The sequence below is a fragment of the Odontesthes bonariensis genome, chromosome 14 (assembly GCF_027942865.1).
Source record: "Odontesthes bonariensis isolate fOdoBon6 chromosome 14, fOdoBon6.hap1, whole genome shotgun sequence".
In the NCBI taxonomy this organism is placed as follows: Eukaryota; Metazoa; Chordata; class Actinopteri; order Atheriniformes; family Atherinopsidae; genus Odontesthes; species Odontesthes bonariensis.
In genome coordinates this window covers 11,914,965-11,939,706 of record NC_134519.1, presented here as the reverse complement: position 1 = coordinate 11,939,706, position 24,742 = coordinate 11,914,965, and the positions used below count along the sequence as shown (strand labels likewise).

Here is a 24,742-nt window from a genome sequence, read left to right as displayed (position 1 = left end):
TCATTTAGACTTTTTCCAGGGCATTTTTATTCTAAAAAAACAAACAAAAACAGCTTCTGTGACTACAAACGTGTACGATAGGTGTCGCCCAGAGAAGCACGTAAGGCTCATATCGGACAAAATTAGGCCGAAGTTAGTCAACATTAAACTGTCTCTGATGTCGTTATTCCAAGACGAAGGGAAAGACATTAGCAGGATGAAGGGAGAAAACCTAAAAGTAGACCTATAATAGTCCTCCCTCCTCACAAATAAATGCTCGATTCTCACTGAGGTACAAAGAGAACTGGAAATAAAGCAACAATATAGATAATAATGCTGTTTGAGTTTTAAAAGTTTATGTGTAACCATGGGAACTGTATATAAAAATAGAAGACAACTACATAACAACTCTATTCACAAAAGAGGCTCCTGAAAAAGCTATTTTTGTCAAAATAATGCAACTGTATGCTTTAATTATAGTAATCACAGGCTGCACAGAAGCCCTGATGGTTGGACTATTTGTCCCTATAAGGAGGTTCGCAGCAGTGGAAAAAGGTTCATCGAGGTCAGAGAATATTAAACATACAGAGTTAGGAGTTAACTGGACGAGTCTATTCATGGCTGGACACTGATTTACTTCAAACGGGCCCCACGTGCAGAGATGAACTTACAAGAAACTCGTCTCGGATGAAGAACTTGGCTCTCGTCACTCTCGGGTCTTCGCCGGGTTCAGGAGTTGCTGTAAGAGCAGCAGAGGCGCCGGTGAAACAGATGCAGACAGCGAGGCTCAAAGCATGTCAACATTACTGCGAGTTCAGCGGGACACAAACCTTCATTTGGTATGGTGTAGCGAGCATATTCAGGAAAGTAGTCTTCGATTTTGGATTTTCCAGCTAATACTTTCTCAGCCAGCATGTCCTGCTTGTTCAGGAATAATATGACTGATATAGTGCGTAACCATCTGAAACACAGACAACAGTTTGCATTTAGGATTCTCTTTTATGCTTTTGTGTTTTTGAGCCTTTTGCTGTACAAACTGCACAACAGAGCAAATGATCCGGGCTATTTAGTGCGATGCCTTTCCATCTAGACTTTATCTAAACTTCAAGAGAGGAAGCTGAGCTTAAGCATGATTTATTTTATCCTTCGGGTATTTAAAAAAAAAAAAAAAAAAAAAAGGGGCCGAACTTAAGAGAACTCAACATGCTGCAACTTAAGAAGATATATGTAAACAGACAACACACGAGTAGAACAAATAAAAGGACAATCACCACTTTTATCTTAATTGAATGAAATAGTCGCAGTTTTTAATCATTTTTTGTGTTGGATTAATATTTTGTCAAAGCGTCGTATCATCCTACAATGATGCCGTTTGGTCAAATGATCCTGAACCACTTATGTGTGGATATGTTTAACACTTAAAGCCAAGCCGTTTAAATTCTAAGGGAATTTTAGTTTGCTTATCAAGCTGGTAGTTTGTTAGCCTGTTCTCTACTTTAGTTTATTCAGCTTTTCTGGCACAGAGTGCAGCCTCTCTCCACAAAGTTAAAGTTTGTCAAAGTACCCTAGATTAGGGGGGGGGGGGGGGTTCCCTTAGGAATTATCGGATTTCCGGTTAACTTGCATATGAACACATGGGTATGAGGAAATGAGAGGTGAGTATGTTCCAGATTTGGTTTGGAGGCATTCAAATTTTAGAAAAACATTAACAAGTCTCGCTGACAACAACTAGGATCAGAACTAAGTGCAGGTTTCTGTAAAAGACCCGGTGAATTAAAGTGCAAATACAGAAATATGCATAAAATAGCTCAGGCAGCAGGTGTTGTATAGATTTGCAGTGAATGAGGGAAGATGCTGTCTTGCGACTGCGTATCTTGTAGGGTGTTGAGCCCTCTCAGCCACCGTACGAAGCAGAACAACAACGCGGTGCCAACACACAGCCCGTCTTCATTTACACTTGGTTAGACTGAGGAGCCCCTTACGGACGCGCTCGCCTCTCCGTTAACTCGACCGCAGCCGAACACGTCAGAAGGAGCACCCTGGTCATCTTTTGGGAGCGTAGCCCGTGCGCTGCTTCCTGGCTGGTGTTGATTCAGTGCAGTTACTGCATGCATCATTTTAAACAGCCTTTGTTAAAGTTCATAATTACACAGAGTGTCAATCGATCTGTGGTTGATATGACGCGGAAAATGAGGACGGCTGCCAAATATTTACAGCACATTATCATCAATCGTCTCATAACAGGTAAGATATTGTCCCCACACTGAAAGGTAAAGTACGTCACAGCTGATGGGAGATCAATGTGATGACCAACAGGTCTTAACCCTAATGGGTAAACTACCTTTATACATTTTTAATTTGTTTTCTTTTCAAAATAGTGTTTACAGGACGAGGTCATCAGAAAAAATACTTTTATACATTCCACTTACAGGAACTGAACTTGGGAAAACAGCCTTTTCATCATATGCACAAATAGCTTAGCTACTCTAAATCTTGAAGTTCTTCCATCCATAAATTCTTTTAAAGACCTTTTAAAATTATCATTAACTGACCACTGCAATTGTTTTTAATTTCATTCCTTGTTCCCCGTCTGTTTTTTTAGTGTCTGTGTATACTCAGTTTTTAATATGTTTACTTCTGTTTAGATGTGATGTAGTAGTGGTTTTGTTTTGTCTCTTGTGTTTTATTGTAATGTCACTTTTTTTAAGCCGCCTTCTTGGCCAGGACTCCCTGGCAGAAGAGTTATTGTAACTCAATGGGACCATTTCCTGGTTAAAGAAAGGTTACATAAAAAAATATGTGTGATAAAATAAGTCACGTGTGTCATGTGGATGCTTTAATCTGTTAACACGGTAATGAGAGGCTGCAGTGAAAGTCCCGACGAAATTCTTACTAGATCAGAGCTGCTAACATTTATGTTCCACTTTCAACCCGCCCGTGTTTGAACTGCTAACAGTAACATTAGCAGACGAGCAAACAGCCGTTAAGGGTGCAGCTTTCCTGAGAAATAAGAGGGATAACGAAACAACGCTGTCCCGTGCCAAGGATTTCCCCAAACCATTTCAGAGAAGGGCAGAGAATAATTTCACAGCACCTGTGACAAATAAATGAGGGAGAAAACAGCTAAATGTCGTCCCACTTCTGTCTGAGACACACACACACACAGCAAAGTGGTGATAGCGGACACCGTGAAAAACATCCCATGCAATAAAACCTCCATGAGTAACCAGCCAAGAAGAGTCTTTTATCACACCAGCTGTCCAGCAGGCCTTAAAATGCAGAAAAGGGATTCTCTGAACTACGCATATGCACCACTGACATGTTGCACACAACTGCAGCGTGTTTGTTAGGCTAATGTGACCTCTCATCCCCACATACTGTGGCGCTCTGTTGCCGTCGTTGCTAGAAAAGCTTAAGTTTAAGAATCTGGAGAGCTGTGGGACTTTTAACTCGGCAGATAAGTCAAAGATGTAGAAATCTGAAAAGACGCTTGAAGAGATTTCTTTGTTTAACAGAGTAATACAGCAAAAGAGCATCTGTGGGACGTTAATAAGCAATAAGTGGAGGCCTTCTGGATTTGAATGAAGAGGTTCTGACCCACCTGTTGTTCCAAATACTGCGGAAGAGGTCCAGAGCTTCCCGTAGCCTGTTGGTGTTATTGTCTTCCCTTATTACCATGTTGTAGCTGCTGCTAGCCACCACGAAGATGATAGCAGTGACGTCTGGAAGGAGAGCACAAGTTCTGCGTCAGGGCAACATTTTGACCTCGCATGCAGTGATGTAGTGCAGGGTCTACAGAACACACCCACTTCATGTTACAGTCACCACAGACTCTACCCACTCCTGTGTAAATCAGCTGCAAATCAGCTTTTTTTTGTTTTCCTCGGAAGGCAGAGACATGGCCTCACCGAGTAGCTGCCTTCTCTGGACGGGTTGATTAGGGTTTATCTTTAATACTGATTCTAACTTCCTGATGCCAAGCAGCAGAAGGTATGAGACAAAGTGCAAATATTGTAAAACTGCCCCATTTTAGGGCCAAATAAATACAGCACAAAAGCCTCACATCATCACTGCTTAAAACACAGTGTTTATCATTTGCTGAACGGTGACAGTGTAGGCGTACGAATTCATCTGGACACCAGCGCAACACTGGTTACAAGTGTTCGGCTGAGGTGTGAAAGGAGGAGAACGCGCCGCTGGTGGAGGATGTTCGGGGCGGTTATCTGAGGGGAACGAGGCTGGGAGTCTTACCATTAAAGCACTGGATCCATTTTCTCCTTTCATCTCTCTGGCCCCCAACATCAAACATGCTGTGGAGGAGACAAAATACTGGGTCAGACTGGAGACACAACAACACACTCACTGCTGCCCTCTTGTGATCAGAGACTGAGGTTATCAGGTCCAAAATGAAAGCAGGTAGAGTTTAAAGATGGATTACATTGGCTCCTGATTTCATGCATGTTTAAAAAATACATGCTTAACATGAATGGGTTGACGGTGAACACAACATCATTTCCATGGATGTTTGGAAGTCATAATAGCCGAATAATACCAAACAGACACCCGGAGGGAATTCTTGAGCCGGAGCTTTTTCTCTTTTTTCCCCGTTTCCAATCATTCAGGATGATATAATGTGATACAAAGGCCTGTTTCAGATGGTAGAAAGAGACTGTTGTGTCTGCAACTGCGGAAATGTCTTCAGAGAGCATCAAAGCGTTTACCACAACTTCAATCTGCTGCTTTTATAGCTGCAACCAACGCTAAGTACGTGTCATCAGGCTCAGAAATCACACTGAACTCGTTTTACATTCACGTCTTCTTGATGCTGCGCTTTTCCACCTCGGCTTCCGGCTGTCGAGCCGATCGATGTCCGGAAGTTTTGTTAAGAGGACGCGCTGCCGTTAGAGCGGACGAAACCTATGACATTTCAGCCTCTTAGCACGAGGCAAAGGTAAATATAGCAGTAACGCCCAAGAGGGCATTCCAATCTGAGATTATTCTGAACAGTGATGCAAAAAAAAAAAAAAAAAAAAAAAAAAGGAAATGTTAAAAAAAGCAAATTACTGGAAAAACGCCTTGAGAGCCTATTTTTCAAAAGTGGGTGACAAAACCGAGGATGTAATAGCAGATGTGGACAGGACAGAACAATCCTTCTTTATGTGGGGCATGAAGATTTTATTTATAGAAGAGACAGAATCTGCTGGAAGCACATTAATACTGTTGATCTGAATGGGGTAGTGATGTTTTCTTTGTTTCGGCTTTATTCTACTTTCATTTCTAAATTTCAATCGATTAAATATAGCAGCGTGTGTTCACGCAGACACTTACTGAAAGTTCACTTTATCTACTTGGAACCTCGTCTCGAAAATCCCTGAAGTTAACACTCGGCAGCGTAGCAGGTCCTGTGAATCATGGACACAAAGAGACGTCGAGTTCAGGAAAATGAATACAACCAGAGAAAGATTTTGCATGTCACTTTTGTCATACTGAGCAGATTAGCAGAACTGACCTGGTCTGTTGGTGTGTAGTCGCTCTGTCTTACAGAGTCAATTCTGTCCAGGAAACTGTAATGAGAGAATCAGAACAGATTTAGATTTTGCCGTACGAGCCAACCGTCTTTATAGACTACGAGAGATTGAAATACATGAAGAAGAAAAAAAATCTGCACAAGAAAACTGTGAAAAGAATGACACCTGTCTCTATAAATACTGATGCGGCCAAACCAAATTACACACCGCGAGTCACACTTCACCTGACAGAGCAAACTCACTTTCATGCAAAAATAATGTGTACGTCTTTATAAGCCCATCCATGAACTGCAGTTATTATCTGATAAGACACGACCGCCATGTCTGAGTCCCGTTTGAGGCCTGGGAGGCTGGCGTTAAGGCAGCCGAACGCCACAAGAGGGCAGGCGTGCTCAGTCTGGGCTATTTTGGTCTGTCTCTAGCCAGAGTGATTACATAAGGCAGTTATTGTGGAGGTTAGACAGCTTGCTGTTGCTGTCTCCTCACTACAGAGAGAGCATGTGCAGCAGCAGCAGCAGCAGCAGCAGCAGCAGCAGCAGCAGCAGCAGCAGCAGCAGCCGCAGCAGCAGCGCCTCTCTGCAGCACAGCAGGCAGGCTGGGGACGCACGATCACACGGGCCTTTGAATGATCTGCATCACTCTAAGAAAAGAGTTCAGCAAGGGCCACGATACACTCAGACATAGATGTAGATCAATTAAAGGCCAGTTTGTGCAGCTGCTGCGAGGGAGACAAACTTTATGGGGATTTGAGGTGGTACATCTGAATCACTATTGAGCCATTTCAACATTTTAGATATTAAGTCGTCGGTTACTGTAACAGACTTACCACAGAAGCAACGGCTGACGAGATCATGGTGAGATTTTAACAACTAGATAAGTACTAAAACGTGAAAAGATGATTAAATTCTTTTTAAAAAAACCAAAATACCCTTAAAAGTCACCGGAAGAAATGTGAATGCAGGATATTCTTTGGATTTTGGACTGTTGGTTGGATAAATCAGGCATCTTTCACTTTAATTGGTCTGCAAAGCTCCATTTGTTACCGTGTGATATTCCTTCAATAAAAACTACAGTAGAGAGAGAGATCTTTGTTCCTGTCAGAGCAAAGGAAATACAGATGTGTCGGATACATCTACAATGATTTCCCAGAATTGAGCTGAAGTTACTGACTGACTCCGGTAAGTATGACACAGATGTGGACCAAACAGGGTCAACCTCTCGGCATCATTGATTTTTCTAGCTAAACCCTCTGCAGTTTCAGGATGTCACCACACAGACGACACAGCTGCAGCACACAGGAAACCCGACGCACAGGAGATCAGCGTTTACGGTTAGGGTTTCTGTAGGTTCCTGTCGGGGACGACTGTCGCTTCGTTTTTCACTTCAGCCCTAAAAGTAGCACACCAACACACCCGACCAGGATTAAATAACCGAGAATGAATGCTGTATTATAAACCATTAGATAACAGCCACGCTGCTCATGTGCTCCGACAATGTTTTCATCACATTCTGACTATTTCTGCCACAAACAGTCCACACAAAAGGAGAAGTAAGGCTATTTCTGAAAGAGCACTCAACTTTCTCACCCTAATTTCATGAGATCTACTGTATCAACAGGGTTAGCAGGGAGTGTTAGAGAGTGATAACTAAAACTCTTTCCACTTTATCGTTAAAGAAGAACTACTGTGCAAATTCGGCAATCAAGAGCTAAATGCAACTTGCTCTCATTCGACTTGTGTTCCACATCATTCATTTATTAACCCTTTAACTATATTTGAACCTTTATCTAAAGTAATTATAAACTGCTCAACAAACACTGGCACAATCTGAAGTTTATCTACAACTTGCTTATTTATTAATATACTATACACAGAACTATGTACTCATTAACAAGGCTGATTACTGGTCTAATCCAGTGTGTAAAATTCTCCCAATTCTTTTCCGTCTTTAAGTTACAACCCAACCTTTGGACTCTTGCTACTTTTTGGTCAGACATGCTTTATCCCTAGCATAAGCCCTCTCTGCAGGTCTTAAACATCTGCACCTGACTTTATAACCACTGGAGCGTCGTAAAGGAATGTGACCGTTAAAGTGCATTTAAAATGAGGTTGTGCTATACGAATTATTTCAGTTGTTTGAGACAAACGTAAGCAGTGTTTCAGGAGAAAAAAAAAAAAAAAGCCAATTTTAACTTTACTTCTTTGCAAATTGAGCTTTTTCTTTATTCTCATTGATGATCTCAATTTTTTATCTAACTTTATCTAAGGGTGGGAACCACTGCCCTGTCAGCATCTTATGAGGACAGATGAGCATTTCTGCTGACTATCGAGAGCAATACGATTTATTGGCAGCTTGCAATGCTGTAAAAAAGGCAGTAAATGTAAGTGGAAAACCATGACTAAACCTAGTAAATATTACAGACTTCCGTTCAGTAAAGATCTTTTTTTCCCTCATTGGTTAGTCCGCTGATTAGGTTCTTGATTTGCGCTTTAATACGAAAAATGCCCATATATGGTGAAAAATTATTCCAAAACAAAATCAGTTTGAAAAAAGCAACCAGGACTTGACCCGTGTAAAATTAAACGCATTCCTTTAAATCAAAAGAAACTATTCAAGTCAAGAGATGAGATGAGATGACCTGATGTACAGCGGTGACTTCTGTCATGACTTTCAAGTCAAAGAACACAAACTGCTCTCATTAAATAATCCAAATAAATGCATCTGTTTGCCTATCAGCGCCTCACTGGACACGAGACAAACCCACTGCACTGTATCACCAACACATTGATATACCCGAGCAGACGCATTCACTCACAAAAACACAAACTCCAGCTTTTGCCTCATCACTGCAGCGATGTGGAGTATTTTTAGTCAGTCTTCCTTGCAGAAACTTAGCTAGGTTATAATTACTGAGTGCTTTGTGACCGCCATGTGACAGAAGTACTATTGGTAGAGCACTGGAGATCCAAATATAGTCTCCATAAAAGACCAGAATAAATAACAGAAAAGAACGAGGGCGTTGGATCCAGGAACAAAAATGCTGAAGGAGATAACATTGATTACCGTGTGGCCATCCAGATAGTGCCTTATCAAAAGGTTTGGGTGCAGTTTTCGGTGACTACAACTGTTCTGGCTGAGGGCTACAAATAGACGAGCTGGGTTTAAGGTTCAGGGAAACGTGTGGTTTTTTTGCCGTTTTCCCTCAGTTTCCTCTCAGAACTACACTCCGTTGGCATCAGTGATCTTTGTGTGATGTGGTAATTCTGTCAAACCTGTGGTGCGAGGGATGGCCACCACTTTTCTACTTTGTTTTCAGTGTGTGTGCAGTACATACATGGCACTAAGATGCTTTAGTATTGATACACCATGAATCATTTCACCCTCACACACACAGATGCCTCTCATAAAGAGGCCTCTTACAGTTTCTTTTTCTTTAAGAAATGACTGATCCTGTGTTTTGCAGCCCCCCCCTCGCTGCTGCTCTCTCCTTTAGGCTGGGTTGGCTCTGTATTTAGCTTAAGCACACTGTACTGGTCCTGCGGGCCAGTCTGTGTTGCTATGTATAGGTTAGTTATGGACAGTATCACTTGACTTGGCCTGGTCTTTCTGTGGCGTTCGCCTTTCCACACGACACAAACATGAAAACACACACACAGCCTGAACGTCACCCAGACGCTCCAATATGTCGAGGGACGGTTGATGCTGGAGGCCTAAGGGCTCAGCCCCCACGTGGTGCAGGTCACATGTTGCTGCCCATTGAGCAGAAAAGGGGGCAGAGAAGATGGTGGTGATGAGGAGAGGCGGAGGGTATTGAAACGCTGAATATCGGAGCTCAGGGATATCATGCAGCCGAGCAGTTTTACTCCTGAAGTGGCACACCGATATAAATTTCTTGTGCCGTTTAGTTGCTTCCAAAGAGCCAAAACAATCAACAAACTTACAAAGAGAGCGACAAACAGAGCGAAGCATGTAACTGGAGGAGGACTGGACCAAACGGCAGTATTTTAGTTAAAAAAGAAAAAGAAAAAAAAAAAAAAAAAAAAACATCAGAACGTCAAAAGACAGCGAAAACTTGCGATCGCATTTCAATCAACGTTGAGAAAAGAAGTCCCCTCCACCAGACTGCAAACCTTCCCACCAACCAGCAGCACCCAGCCTCATGTGCTCATTTGATAATTGGGTTGACTTTTTACAAATAGCAGACCATCTTTAATTAGCAGGATTGGATCAATAGTTTCCATATTTTGAGCCGCTCAGGCCAGCATAATGGACTCCCACTTTAGTCTCCAACCGACTGGTGACAGCGCTTTGAAACTCGGCCGCACCGTGACGTTGTTTCCAGCTGGAAAAGTTCTCACTAAATGTCTTCAGTTGGGACTATGCATACGTTTCCTGTACCGTAATTTTACTGTAACTCAGCTGTTTTGAAGTTTTACTACATCAAGCTAAAAAAGAACATTTTAAAGTAATAAATGCCAACATTTATCACTTCAAATAACTTGAAAACTAACAGTGAACTACACCGTTATCTTAAACATGAGTTTAAAAAGTACATCAATCCAATACATCTAAAAAGTAAATAAATCATTTAGAATGCAGGTATATGGATGTAGGTCATGACCATTTTTTTCTTTAATACATATTCTGAGCATTTTTGCCACATCTGATGATGATTTGGGGTATGAAATGTTTGAAAATGTAATATGACAAGGCCCAAGATGATGCATGTCCACTTTTATCTCATATAAAAGACAAAAAATGCTAAATTGATGATATTCTTCTACAGAGGCGAAAGTCAAAGGTTCCATCCACAATTCCTCCAAGTGTCAAAGTGTCCTCGGGAAATACAGTAGACCCACACTGCTGCCGATATCCTCAGTGTGAGATTTCAGAAAATAAAAAATAAGCAGCACTAAGCAGAAACACACTGGGTATGTATGTTTTAAGAGGCTGAAGTGGTTCACAATCTGTTTTTGTCAGGGCGGTGTGGACACAGAAATCCAATAAATCACAATAACAGCTAAAACAGTACAAAGTATCAGTGTAGCCTCTCTCGTCTTTTTCTATGTAGCTGGCCAAATGTTTACAGTTCTCTGGAGCCAAATGTCATCCACAAATTTACCAGAAAAGCTTCCATCTCAGAATTATTTCAGCATCTCAATCTAATCACCTGAGGGGTCTCACAAATACGACGTTTTTTCTTGTTATAAATGACGCACACTATAAAAAGTATCTCGCGTGCACTCGCGTTCCCGTGAAAGTCCGATGCACGACACTTGTTGATGTTTGTGAACTCTTAAATGGGATCTGTAGTGGTAATGTGAGGGAGGCCATTGTGAAGCGCTTTGTTGAACCTCAGACCACATTAAAAGGTGTCATAAGTCTGGACCACTTACGATTTTTAATGGGTTTTGGTCGAACTCGACTCTACTTCAATCATTTAAACTACAATCTCAGGGCGCATCAGTTGACGAACGCTATCGGATTATATTTCATTCTGAAATATGTGATTGGTGGTCCCTAAAGAGGCCGATTAGAAGGGCGTAACATTATCATTATTTTTAATAATCTGCACCTTCTTAAACAAAGTCTATTTAATGGCAAAATGACTGCTACTGTTATTTATTTTGAGCTACTGGCGCTTGATAGTCAGGTCAGATCTTAAACACTCACACAAACACACTGGCAAGTAAATAATAAAACAAAGAAACGTCCACTGGACTGATAATGTCAGCACCACAGGCGGATGGCAACAGTAAAGCAACTGTACTGCGTGGCAAAGATAACTTCGCTGGTGTTGATTTCAAGTCACCGTGTTACCACAAGTTCAATTAATGTTTCCAAACAAGTGTTAATCCGCCTAAAACGAGCGATGAGGTCAAGCCAGAAATTCAGGGTGGGTTTTTTTTTTTTTAGATAGAAAAAAACAACACAAAATGCATCCAACCTGAAAACCAAGACAGATGTTCAACGTCGGGTAATAAACACATCGGGAATTAGCATATAGATACAGCATTACCAAAGCTATTTCTCAACTGCTGCAGCTACATTTCTTTGTTTATGTTCACGCTACACACAAAGCTCATATTTTCCTCCCATGAATAAAACAAACGCACCTCTCGTCAGTATCACCGGTACCATTAAGAGATGAAAAAAGATGACACAGCAGTACGTTTCCCCGTGAAACAAACGATGCTGCATTTCATGTCTTTACGGAATAATAATTACAGTTTGGTATTATATGCTCATTTCAAGGGGGGAGGGGTTGTGTGGCCTGGTAACAAATGCTTTACAGGACTGTGGTGATAGACTCTACGCAACAACAACAAAATGAAACAAAACCAAATAAAACCAGAGACACAACACAGCTCATCCCTTCACAGAGACCGTCGGATGGAGTGAGCTGGTACAGCACACAGAGCCACGTGCGGCGGGACAACAGGACGGTGGAGCTGCGCAGGATCCTGGTCACCTGGTGGAAAGATCTGAGCCCAGGGTTCAGCTCATCCCTCCAAACAGGAACAGTGTGAAGTTTGGGAGATGGATCTGAAACTAAAGGAATCCATCAACGGCTCAGTGGGTACTTCCTTAATATAGGAGCAAGAACGGAGACACTCCTGAAAGTCGAACCAAATCTTGTGTAAACAAAAGTGCCTGCTTTATCTCAAGTCCACCAAATCGCCTTCCAGGGCCGCATCAAGTCACGGTTTTGGAAGGAGTTGTATATAAAAATGTAAAATACATCGTAATGCCCCTCTGTCTCTGCTCAGTGTCTATGAGGACCATTACATTAGCTCCGTTTAAAATAGACTCGCTCCTCAAATTTGAGCCACAGTGGGAATATGGGACTCTGTCAGACCTAAATCATGTCCCATGTGGGGCTTCCAAATACAGTTCCCACTGTGTAATTGACCAACAGGTTTCTCCAGATAATACCAAAGCCTATTATCAATACAGTATGTCAGATAGTGAACCGTACAAAAAAAATAGAAAACAAAGCAAAAACAGTGTAATCAACTGTATTGAACAGGTTTTAATTCTCTGGCCTGTAAACAACAGCAGCCTCCATCACAAATTAGTTGTTCCGCTTGAAAGTCAACCAGTGACCCAGTCAACATGAGCTTTTCCTCTTTTCCCTGATCAAAAGTCAATAAGCAATGGTTAATATCAGACAGGAGAGTCTACTGTATCAGCGCAGATTGCATAAGCCTGTATTAAGCTGCTCACACTAGACAACCTGGTGATTATAAATCAAAACACAGCAACCCAGGAAGAAGCAACTTCAACTACAAACGGCGGGACCCATTCAATTTTCAGTTCTCCTTTTCCAGATGTTAAACATACAGTTTTATCCGACAGAAATGCAGCCGGAACTCGGGCCTGTGCACGCTGTTTGTGTAGTTCACAATCTGGCCTCCGGGTGGCATCCCACCGCTCCTGCTGCACACAGCCTCCTTTTCCACACTGACCCTGCCTGGTTTTAGCAGCTGGGTTCCCATGACAACCCCAGTCGGTCCATACCACTCCTCTCTCCCTCTCTCTATCCCCTCCTCTCTTCCTAAGCCAGGCTGCACTTGTATCATTCCATTCCCAGACTCTCCCATACATCAACACAAAGCAGGACCGGGCTCTGCGCTGGCTCTCTGCGCCGTATGTGTGTCACTGTCACTGTGTGCATGTGTGTTTAGTGGGAGGGCAAAGCAAAATTAGGCTTATAAAGACAGATTATTTTAGAGGGCCACGGTCTCAAGCACATAACTAAAAATAAGTCACATCTTCGGTAGAAGGAGGGAACGCAATATGTACTGTGTGAAGTGTAAAGAAGTACAAAGTTAGTGATTATCGTCACAACCTGATGGACACGCGCTCAGTTGTGATGAAATACACAAACAGGGCTTCATGAGTTAAGAGCTGAGCTGTGGGGATGACAGATAAGGATGTTACAAGTCACAAAGTGGTCAGCAGGAGTGCTGTGAAATCGGACTGGTTCGAGAAATGCACGTAACCGCAAACTGTGGCGACGCTGGGGCGGCTTTGCATCAGCCCTCCTGCCACAATCCAAAACTCAAAGAACGAATTGACAAGCTTTACATTCGTTTGGTCCGTTTGTTTCTGTGAAATGAGCAGATCGAGGGAAACGGGGGGGGGGGCGCGATTTGATATCCAGGTGATTAGTGGGATATCTGCACAAAACACTGAGCGTACAGTGTCATGACTTTGGCAATGAACAGCAACGGACAAGTTGAGAGGGCATACAGAGGTGCTGCAGATTATTCCAGTAGTTCCTGAGAAAAATAATATTCCTCCTCAGCTACACCGATGCGCCACACTTTGTCTTCTACAGCACCCACAAGCTCAACTAGAATTAAAAGAATCTGGAATTTAAGGGTTTTGTTTAAGTTGGGCTCTATTTTAGTTAAAGAAAGTTCTGTATGTTTCGGTCTCCAAAAAACTGAAATAACATAAAACAAAGAAAAGCTACAACATAGAAAATGTAGCACGCAAGACTAAAATTCTTGGTCACTTATAAGTTAGTAACACACACACACACACACACACAGACACATTCTGAGCCTTGTTTAACCTGTTGCAGCTGTAAAAACACATCAGTTGTGAACAACAATTACATTTCTGAATAAATATTGCTTCAGAGTAGAGCGTCGCTCATAAAAACAGCAAGGATAAAGCAGCTGATCACATGCATGGCGAAATCTCTCGTCTCTCTACTGAAAGACATTTCTTTTGGGTAAATGTCAGCATAATACGTTCCAAAATTCTTTGTCCGCCAAACTAGCAGCCGTATGTTTACTTAAGTTAGCCTCCGAGCTACCCCTCAGCCTAGCCAGATGAAATAACCTACAGCTCAAAGTGTCAACAAACCACAGTGACACAAAAACGTAGGAAGGTTTCTATAAATAGCTTTGTGCCTCCCTATGACCACATTCCACAGGAGGTGAAAGTTTAAGCTTGTTTGAATAGTGGCCAAGGTGGAGGCAGACCTTTTACCTGGGTGTGGCTGGACACCACCACCCTGTAGCTTCACAGCTAGCTGTGCCTGCCGGCTACAAAACCTGAGCTACAGTAAATGACGAGGCCCAACTTTGAGCAGGCTCTGAGGGTTTGAATTGCCCATGTCACACAAAACACGTAAAGGCGGACGCTAAACACACATGACCGCGTGCTCTTTGATAAATTTTGCATTGGCTGGAGTCCATTGTTGCTCACTCTGGTAGACGTATTTGGCAGCAAAAGGAAGAATGTTGAACTGGGAGCCCCTGTCATTCGACAGCAAAATGTCTCCTTATGTGTCAGACTCATCAGTTCGCCAGCAGTGGAAGAAAAAGACGGGCTGATGTGGTTGGAAGTACAGTTCAAATACTTTCAGATATCTGTAATATAAAAAGAAGCTTGTTTATTTACTTTTATTTTACGTGATGGAAATTCGAGAGAGCCGTTCGTGACAACATAAGTCAGTAACTCAGGGTATGAATGAAAGAAGCAGAGATGCAGTTATTCCTCATCCATTGGTTGTTCAAGTCGACTGAAGTTATCGGGTGTTTATCATTTTCATTACATTGTTTTTTATTACATTAGGGCTGCGCAATCGTGGCAAAACTCAATCACGATTAATTTGGCTGAATCTGAAATCGTGTTTGAGAAATCAAGTTTCATTTTTTTGAGAACATCACATCTCTTTTTTTTTAAACTTAAACTTTGAGCAAACCACAATAGTTTTTTTGTTTTAAGTAGGACATTCGTTTCCAGACACCTGAAATTCTTTTCCCTTTCTTATCGACCAAAGAGCATCTGTCTACCGTACCAAACAACTCCAGAAGCACGGGGTTGATCCCTTCCTCACTGCATTTACAACACAAGACAAGTGGCAGCAACATGGCGTCCTGCACAACAATCGTTTATGGTCAATTATACGGTTTGCATAATCATGGGAAGTCAAAATTTGAATTAAAATTGATTAACCTATTAATGGACAGTCTTAAAAATATATTATGTGGTAAAGATCTGTTAGTTTTTCACTGAAACAGCGGGTGGAAGCGTCCACTGAAGGTGTCTGTTACTTTTTTTATATATATATATATATATATATATATATATATATACTTCCGAGTCTGTACTTTTCCACTTTCACTTTAGTAAATAATTTGAATAAGTACTTCTGCTTTTATTAAATCTTTTTTTTTTTCCTTCTGTAAAAGTATAATGGACTTCTTCTTGAGTACAGATGTGTGTACTTTTGAAACCTCTGTTGAGCTGTGTGTGTGTGAGAGAGAGCGGGGTAGGGGGAGACAGAGTGAACAGGAAAGCATATGGGTGCATTAATACTCTCACAATGATTTGTTTTATGTCCGGGCATTAAGAGAAGACACGGTATGGCCAGGCAGAGCGCAGTCACTCTCGCACAGTCACACACACAAAACCAACACAGAGGCGTTTTGTGTCTCACCTTCTGCTACTGACCTTCCCTTTGTTTACAGCGCATTGCCGGGATACTCCCTTTGATTCGACTGCGCACACGTGACCCTAGCCAGTTTCTGCTCTGCAGTGCTGCTGCTAAAAATAGTCTGAGCTTGCCCTGGCTCCACAGCTAGTTTACATAAGCTCTAAGGGGGGTGGGGGGGTGGAAGGGGAGGGGGAGAGAAGGGAGCGACAGAGGGGGGAGAGAGGAGGGGGAGTCTCAGTGAAGAGACAGAGAGAGAGAGAGAGAGAAGAGTAATAGAAGAAGGAGGGGAAGAAGGCGGGGAGGGGGGGGGTCTATGGCCGACCATTCCACAATCTCAGAGCAGGGGACCTGCAGCACCACTGCTGTCCTCCAGCAGACTGTGCCTGTACACTCCTGGACAACAGGAGGCTCTGTGTGTGTGTGAGAGAGACAGACAGAGAGAGACAGAGAGAGAGAGAGAGAGAGAAAGAAAGGTATATGTGTGTTGTCTGTACACAGTAACAGACTCACAGATATCCGCCATTCACCGGCCTCGCTCTTTGTCTGTCCTTTAAAATGGACGCACATTTTAACCCAAAAATAAACATCTATTTATAGTTACCCGTATATAAAAGTGAAACACAAATTCTCTTTTTTTTTTTTTTTCCCCTGAATCACTGCTCGTAGCACACACAAAACAGACAAAAGTAACAATTTACTCAGACCTACAAATAACCTAAGCTTGACCCAATTTTAACAGCTCGATTTCTTTATGAAAACCGGGGGACTGAGGAAACACTTTGGCTGCAATATCACCGCGGAAAAGTTTGATAGAAACGTTCAGAAGTTTTTACAAATGCAAAAGTTGATGAAAATACAAGGATATTTAAATATCTTGAGTGCTGACAATAAAATCTCACATGACTGATCCGACAGTTTTTGCCGCTGGGGAGGAATCAATGCTAGCAGACATGAAAGAGTAACTGAAAAGTTCCTAATTGGAAGAAAAATAAATCCTCAGGAGCCCTCTCTATTTTGTCTAACATACAGGAAACAAAGGGTTTGTTTACGTGTTTAGCACCTTTCACAAGTCGGTTGCGGCTCATTGGCGAAATAAAAAGAAGATTGTAATTCACATGTCGGACAGAGGGGGCTCAGCCCCGCATCAGTGTGTGTTATAGACTCAGCTGAGTGACAACAGCGTCAGTGGTTAGTGGTGTGCTCCATGATACCAGCTTATTCTTGCATCTTTGGTCTGTTTGGCCACTGTTACTAACGTATAAGCGCCTCACATTCGGCCCCCCGTAACACCTCTGCATTTCCACACATGACATCAGTCCTGACTTAAACAGCGTATGCGAAAAGGCCTTTGTGCTTCTGGTTTGCAATCACCATCCTGTAGTATGGCTGCATGATATCATTTTAGCGTCAATATTGCAGAATATGCAAGAAAAGTCGGGAAAGACGCAAAGACGCAATTTAATTTGCTGCTCGATAGAAACAGAAAGTTCGAACAGTCCTCATTTTCCATCACTATCCACAAGAAGAGCCTGTTACGGTATAATTCATTCAGTTTCCACGGCTCTCGGATAGGCAGATTTCTTTCAAGCCTCAGTTACAAAACAAAGTTTGTGCCTGATGAGTGAACTGAAGTATTTGCATAGACGTGAAAAGAGTAAGGAAGAGGAGTTCAAATGCCGAGTGGAAACATTTGCCTGCAAAAAAGGAACAACGGACTACTGGACAGGTGAGTCGATTTATTCATACATGCGACAGAGGAAGCTCACGCTAGATTGAAATGATTTCTCTTTGACAGAGAGATGAAGCCGTCGCATGACTGCTCAGAAAACAATCCTTTAGGCCAAGCTAACCTGTGCCTTCATTCGTGTTATGAATGCGACTGGATGGCAGAACTCGACTTTTGACTCTCAGTTATCGCTCCTCAAAGTTTACGCATCTCTGCCGCCTTCTCCTGTCAGACGCAGCACTGAGAACGAGCCTCAGTTTCTGTGAGGTTTCCACCGTTTGTGCACAGCTCTCCTTAACGTCACGGACAAAGCGGCGCTGGAAGAGGAAACTCCTGAAGAGGGGAGAAGTACCGATGGTACCTGAATCAAAACCACTTCTTCCCCATAATTTTATTTCAACAAAAGACTCAAAGTCATCCCAATCATTATACAATAGTTATATCACTAAACATAAAAGCCTCCCACACCACTATGTCTTCATGATGCTTTGAAGCCTGATTCGCTGCAAACAAGTTAATTAAAAAATGCCTAATTCTTATCTATTCATAAGGTGTGCTGCAAATATATGGAAACATGGCTAGTGACAAAAGTAAACAGAGGCTGTCAGAGCCTCTGGTCTCTAGAAACAAAATAAAAACACCCTGGCAGTGTAGCTAATCTTGTGACATGTAGCATGCAATGCTGGGCAGCTTTAGGCTCTCTGAACCATTTTCTCCACCAGACTGAAAGGTTTTCAGACCCGACATCTACAGCTTCACAAATATTTTAAATCCCAACCCAACAGACAGACAAAAAAAAAAAACTATTAACAGTTACAGGAACACTTAATCTCAGGCACACAGAAGATGTTAAGTGACGCGCTTCACCGAAAACATTTTACACACACCGTTTGGAAAAAGGCTCGGCATGTGTTCTCATGTGCTCTGCAACATCTTCTCTATCGCTTTCTGGCCTCAAGAGAGGACTGAACAGAGAGACAGCGACCAAGAGGGATAGTGTGAGAGAAAGAGTCGGTCCCACAGGGGGCTCTAACAACCTTAAGGACAGCGGTTTGTGTAGATCGAGTCCCACTGAGCTTCCAGTAGATCATTCTACAGTTCAGCTCAAAACCACTCCTCCCTTTTACTCAGAAACCATTCACACAAAACAAACAACTACACACTCTCAAATAAATTCAAAAACGCACACACACACACACACACACACACACTTCCATAGTGCCCTCTTTGATTATTTCTCAGTCAGCTGACAGCAGGGTCATCTGATTATAACAAGTGACACAAAAGGTTTTTGTTAATCTGGATTAGGGCCTTTTATGATCCGTTTCATGACGAAAGAAACCAGGTTTTATTGTTTCCGTTATGGTTGGAATTTTGCTATAGTAAATATAAGTGTTAACCTCATTTTTTGTGTTATTAGAAGGCTAAAAGCAAAAAGAGGCTAAATTTACAAGAAAGGGAAGCGATTTGACACCAATTTAAACAATTCAGGCAGTTTTTTTTTTAGCTTGATTACAACACACTTTGTGTGAAAGACCTAATTTAAGTACATGCAGAGCAAAGAGGGGACAAAGTCATGATTTTGGCTAATTAAATGCTCCTCTTCCTCATTGTTTTTCTCTCTCATCAGTCTTTTGAGTGGCCAGACGATCCACGCCACCGGTCCCTCAGACTGCCATAACAGACACAGGTCAGGAATAGCTTCAAACGTCTCAATCTTGTGCTAATAAGATATCAAAACGACAAAGAAAATAATATGACGAATCTCATCACCGTGTGAGATGTTTGAAATAAGCAACCAGGAAAATGTTATTACATTTTGAAGCAGAAATATGAATAAACAGATCAGTTCAGACATGTAAGAAACACTCAGAGCTCAGAGACAGTCACAGTCACACTCATCCTTTGGCATTATACGCTGCAGATCAAACCCGCTAAAACATTAAGTATTGGAGCTACTTATTGGTGACATAAAAAAGCGTCAGTGACATGCAGCCAGTGTATAAATATCGCTCTCTCGGGCTCTTCCGTGAACAGAAGAGGCTCCTTATTGAGGAGAGCCACTGTTTGTGAAGCGTAGCCCCTCTGTTTCTGTAAGCCCTTCAGGGGCAGGGAATGGCTGACAATGCCCACCATTATTAGCACTTTACTGCCCCAGATGACTGTGTCAGTGGCCCCCAGGCTGGTGACAGGGTCCCGTGACCAGCACTGAACCCCAGCCCCAACACCAGCCGCAGCCTAGGCCCAGAACTAGACCCACGCTTAGATAGATGCATCTATACACAGCATGGCCGAATCTCCAGAACTCACTGGGACGATGGGAAACCTCTCCCATGCCAGCGGTCGATCATCTTCACAAGACTACAACCCAACGCTCCTCACATTTACCATACATCAACTTTTAGTTTAAAACTGCATTAATCAACTTTTTTTTTTCTATTTTTTTTTTTATAAAAACAGGAAGTCCACAACAAGTAGCAAAACAGCTCTGACCCTTTGGGGGCATGGACACAGCTGAGGATGTCCTTTGGTGTCTGGCAGCATATTCTTTGGGTCCTGTGGTTTGTGAGGTGAGGCCTACATGGATCGGGTAAGTTAAGGCACATCATGCAGATTCTCAGTTGGATCCATGTCTGGAGGCCAAAACAATGCCTTAAAGCTGCAGTCTGCAGGATTTGTTGTTGTCATACGTAAAGTCCTCATTTTTGGCATTTTAAGAGTTTACATGATCTATCAGAACGCTTGAAGTTGAAAACGGTGACCTCCGTAGTCGCAAAATGCAAGAAATGCTTATTTTTTAACCGAAAAATAAAAAGTTATTCAACTTCCTGTCCCGCCCCATCAAAACACATGAGAACTCGTGCACGTCTACGTGCACGCCAGATGCGCGTACACGGCTCCTCATTCATCAACTCACCTGTCATTTGCGATCATGAAAGACACAGTAAGTAGACTAGCCCGTAATGAAGTTCAATAGTCCAGATAAATAAGCGTGGGGACGAGCCTACCTTGTATCGCGCGTGCACAATCGGTGATTGACAGGCAGCAGAGCCCAGCTCATAACCTGATTGGTTACCTTTTACCGGTCCGGTCTGCAATTTTGTAAACAAACCTGCTGGCTTTGGAGGGACCTAGCGGGACATATAGGGGACCTAGAGAACTCATTTTGTTTTTGTACTGGGGTATTTAATGTACTACTTTCAGAATCCCCGGACAGTTCCAGGCATTATGCTTGAAAAAGAGTTGCAGACTGCAGCTTTAAGGCTCTTTATCCTATTCCTCAAACGTTTCCTGAGCAGTTTTTTTTCCATTGTGGAGATGTGCTTTGTCCTGCTGGGGGACGCAATGTCAACACATGTGGCACAGTATACGTCAAAAGCCGCATTCGGACAGAGCAGTTCTAAGAACGGTCCTCCTCGAATTTCGTTCTAATAACTGTCCTTTCCCAGCGGAACTGTTTCAGTTTGCATTCTCACATGAGTCGGGACTGATGCGGCGCAACCGTCTGCGACAGTGACGTTACTTTAGCGCCACATTCAACAACAAAACAAAACCCGGTTAAAGTAAGGAGAGAAGAAAAAAACAACCACCAAGAAGCTAATATGGAGAGCGGGGAGGCCACCGTGTTCATGGTCTGCATGATGGTGATATTAATCATGGACGATCACATCGGGCGTCTAACATGGAGACAACGTGTAAGTTTAACTTATTAAACAAGCACCGGTTGCTACTGGTAGCTAACAACCACCAAACACCTCCGTCAGATGTGTTCCTATAGAACCCAGAACAGACCCAGCCTCGGAGAAGGAGCTGAAAGGGTTTTAGGAACTGAGGGCCGTGGTCCGGAGTTCCTGTATGTAAGAATGCGGGGAAAAACAGCCCCGTTCCTGAAAGGTTATAGGAACTGCCAAAGGTTCCTACAGTGGGAATGCGGCTAATGTAACAATCACATTTAATGTTCAGACCCTAGAAGAAGACAAAATGATGAATGTTTGGAGCATCTTCTATCAGTAGTTTCAATGTTTTGGCTGCTGGGTTTATAAGCCTATGTGAGGTTTGTGTTATAATTTCCACGTTGGTGAGTATGCAAAGGTCAGAGTAGTGCATGAAGGATCTGTGTGGAAGTCCATGTACTCTGTGCGCTGGAAGATGAAAACACAAGCTGAATTTGAGGAAAGGCTGCGTGAAGATGTCCGGAGCTTCTTGCTACTGGAAACTTTTACTTTCGTCACAAGCCATGTTTCCATAAAAATGTCAAGTTGAAGCACACTTTCAGAAGAGACTTTTTAAATGAACTGGTTTGCAGCAAATGAGACTGGAAACGTCAACAGAAAGTAGAATAAGAACAGCTCAAAGTCTGAGGTTTCCACAGCTGTCTGTGCATCTGTGAGGCAGTAGAATGCTGCTCTGGTGGTACAAACATAAGCGCATACCTAACCCTGGACCAGAGCGTCCCGACACCCTTTACAGTGCAAGGTCACTAAATCAATTAGTCAATCGTCTGTAAATTAGCTGAGAATTTTTATGATGTCTGATACATTTGTTCTTAGAAAAGCTAAACTCCAAATATTCCTACATCACAACTATTATAAAGATTCGCTGCTTTTTTTTCCCGTTTTGGCCAATTAACAGTGGAATATTGCCAGATTTTACACTTTTATGAAACAGGGTATTTTCAGGTATACTGGAAAATAATCAACAGATTATCTGATCAGTGCCAATTAGTCGTGGCTGTGCTGTATTTTAATATACATTTTCATCATTGAAAAGGTTCTTAAAAAATAAAATCAATAAGAAAATCTGTTAAAATTACTTTAGAAAACATTTTAAAGGGGTTTACATTACTTCAAACCTCCTAAAAGCTCAAAACTGCAATGTTTTGCATGTAAGAAAAAACATTGCTGCTGAGTCCACATGATGTAGAGATCATATATTAAAAGGTTAAGCGACAACATACTGACATTTTTTTAAAATCTTTTTTATTTGACTAAACGATCAACAGCCTGATCTTGTGAAAATATCCAAAGGGACTTTTGTTGATCAGAGAAATAATTTTTCAAGTTATCATGACAAAGTTTACATTTAATTCTAATGTTTACAGGATGGAGTTATTATACCATGTATTACATAACAGCACGCCCAGGTGTTCCATCGCTATCAGAAGCTCCAGCCCAAAACATGCTCCTATATATGACCTGACATCAACTCTTCCCCATTCTCACTGCAGGAATAAACTCCCAGCTGTGTCGCTCAGCTGTTTCATGGCCTAATTTCTTCAGTGACACTCCCTGACTCCAGCACCACGACCATCCAGTGCAGCTCTCCTCCGGCCCACTCCCTGCTGCTGCAGCCTGGCATCCCAGCCGCTACTTCCTGATAACGCCAACAAGAGGGAGCTTCCTGGGACCAGGCCTGGAGTTCAGATTTGCATGTGAAAAAGTGTTTGATTTTGCCGTTGACACAACCAAGGCAGTGCAATGGAACTAGCCTGTCGCAGCTGAAAATAGCTCATAATCAATCAACTGGCAGACACATATCTGTGCTCTTAAAACGTATAAATGTGCAATGCAGAGGGCGGATCAATGGGTGACAGGACTCCAAAAGCATCGATACGGACATGCTCTTTGGCAAAACGAGCTCTTGCCATCGCCCCGTAGTTATTTCCTGTGCCTCTATCCAATGGGCCAGCCAGGGTTAGGCCTGCTGGAAAAAATATCTGCAGTGGAACAAGGTCTGTGAAGGACAACCCAGATGAAAAGGCATTTAAGAGGTACATCATCTGTCTGCACCAAATCTTAATGTGACAAACATCTAACAAAATTTTGTCCAGCTTTTTGACCGTTAACATGTACAGCTCCTGGCTGCCAATCCGTTCCTCTTACACACCAGCAAACTTCCTCTCCCACTTCGTCTGAGTGACTGAAAGCAGTCCCATTACATTCATGCTCAAAGACGGATCCCACTTCACAAACACAGACAAGTAGAAATTCAACACAAAAAGGGAAATCATGTGCATAGTAAAAGCTCAGTCCAGGATTACACGAGGGCAAAAGTAGCTGGTGCTGACAAAGAATAAGGCCCAGATTACTGACAGACTTTCACAGTTAAAAATACATTTGCTTTGATATAGTATGTCCCGTATGATGAACTTTGCTCCCTTCCTTTTAACCTAGTTGGCTACTGAAGCCGTCTACCACTGTTTCCAGTTAGTGTAGGTGAGCGGTCGAAACAACAATACGTGCCCTGTGCATGTGTGGTTCTTTAGACACAGACAGGTCTGCTGCCAGGTAGGACACGGTATCTGTAAATGCGCTCCATCCTCAGAGTTCATTCACAGGTTAACACTGAGAGGAGAAGAAGTGAGTGAAAGGCCATGCAGTCTGAACATTTCCAGACTCCAGAGTAAACAGATTCTCCAGACAGACAGACTAATACAAGCATTTTAGTATTTAGATTTTTTTAAGTTATTTTCTGGTAAATAATGGAGCTAAATTACACACACACACACACACACACACACACACACACAGACAGACAGAGCACAACAACAGATAGTAAAACAACACTAAACGCCATGTAAGTGCTAAACAATCCTCAATTTATGAGCCGATTTGACACAAAGCTCTAATAATCATTATGAACAAATAAAACTGAACGTTTTTGTCTGACTAAACACAAAAACTGCCCACCAGCCGTTAACCAATCAGGAGCTGTGATGTAATGGCCAGAGAGGCAGTGATAGGAGGATAGCAGGAAGGGCAGGAGAGAGGAAAAAAAGAAAAAAAGAATGAAATGATGACTGAAGCCTCGGTTTTTTGGCATTACTTTAGACTCTGAAAGGTATGAAAAGCAACAGCAGAGCAGCCGAGTTCAAAATCAGTGCACACAGAAGAAAAGTCACATTTGAACTGCTACCAAAGTGAAATACTGCATGCCTTTCATTGTCTTAATTTTACTGTGTTAATGTTTACTCATGTCACAGGACAACTGTGTTATCAATGTTCCAGCGAGCTGCTCAAGCACTGATAAAAGTGATTTTAGTCACAATAT

General features: G+C 42.3%; 1 protein-coding gene across 2 annotated transcripts in view; it reads right to left on the bottom strand.

Moving 5' to 3' along the window:
• gnal2 (guanine nucleotide binding protein (G protein), alpha activating activity polypeptide, olfactory type 2) overlaps positions 1-24,742 on the bottom strand; it is a 49,965-nt gene that overhangs the window by 2,663 nt on the left and 22,560 nt on the right. For both annotated transcript variants that reach the window (XM_075482942.1, XM_075482943.1), the window contains exons 6-11: positions 5,489-5,543; positions 5,308-5,381; positions 4,231-4,289; positions 3,581-3,701; positions 810-940; positions 651-718 (exon numbers count right to left, since the gene is read on the bottom strand). In XM_075482942.1, the coding sequence (XP_075339057.1) occupies positions 651-718; positions 810-940; positions 3,581-3,701; positions 4,231-4,289; positions 5,308-5,381; positions 5,489-5,543 (508 nt within the window). The remainder of the gene's footprint in view (positions 1-650; positions 719-809; positions 941-3,580; positions 3,702-4,230; positions 4,290-5,307; positions 5,382-5,488; positions 5,544-24,742) is intronic.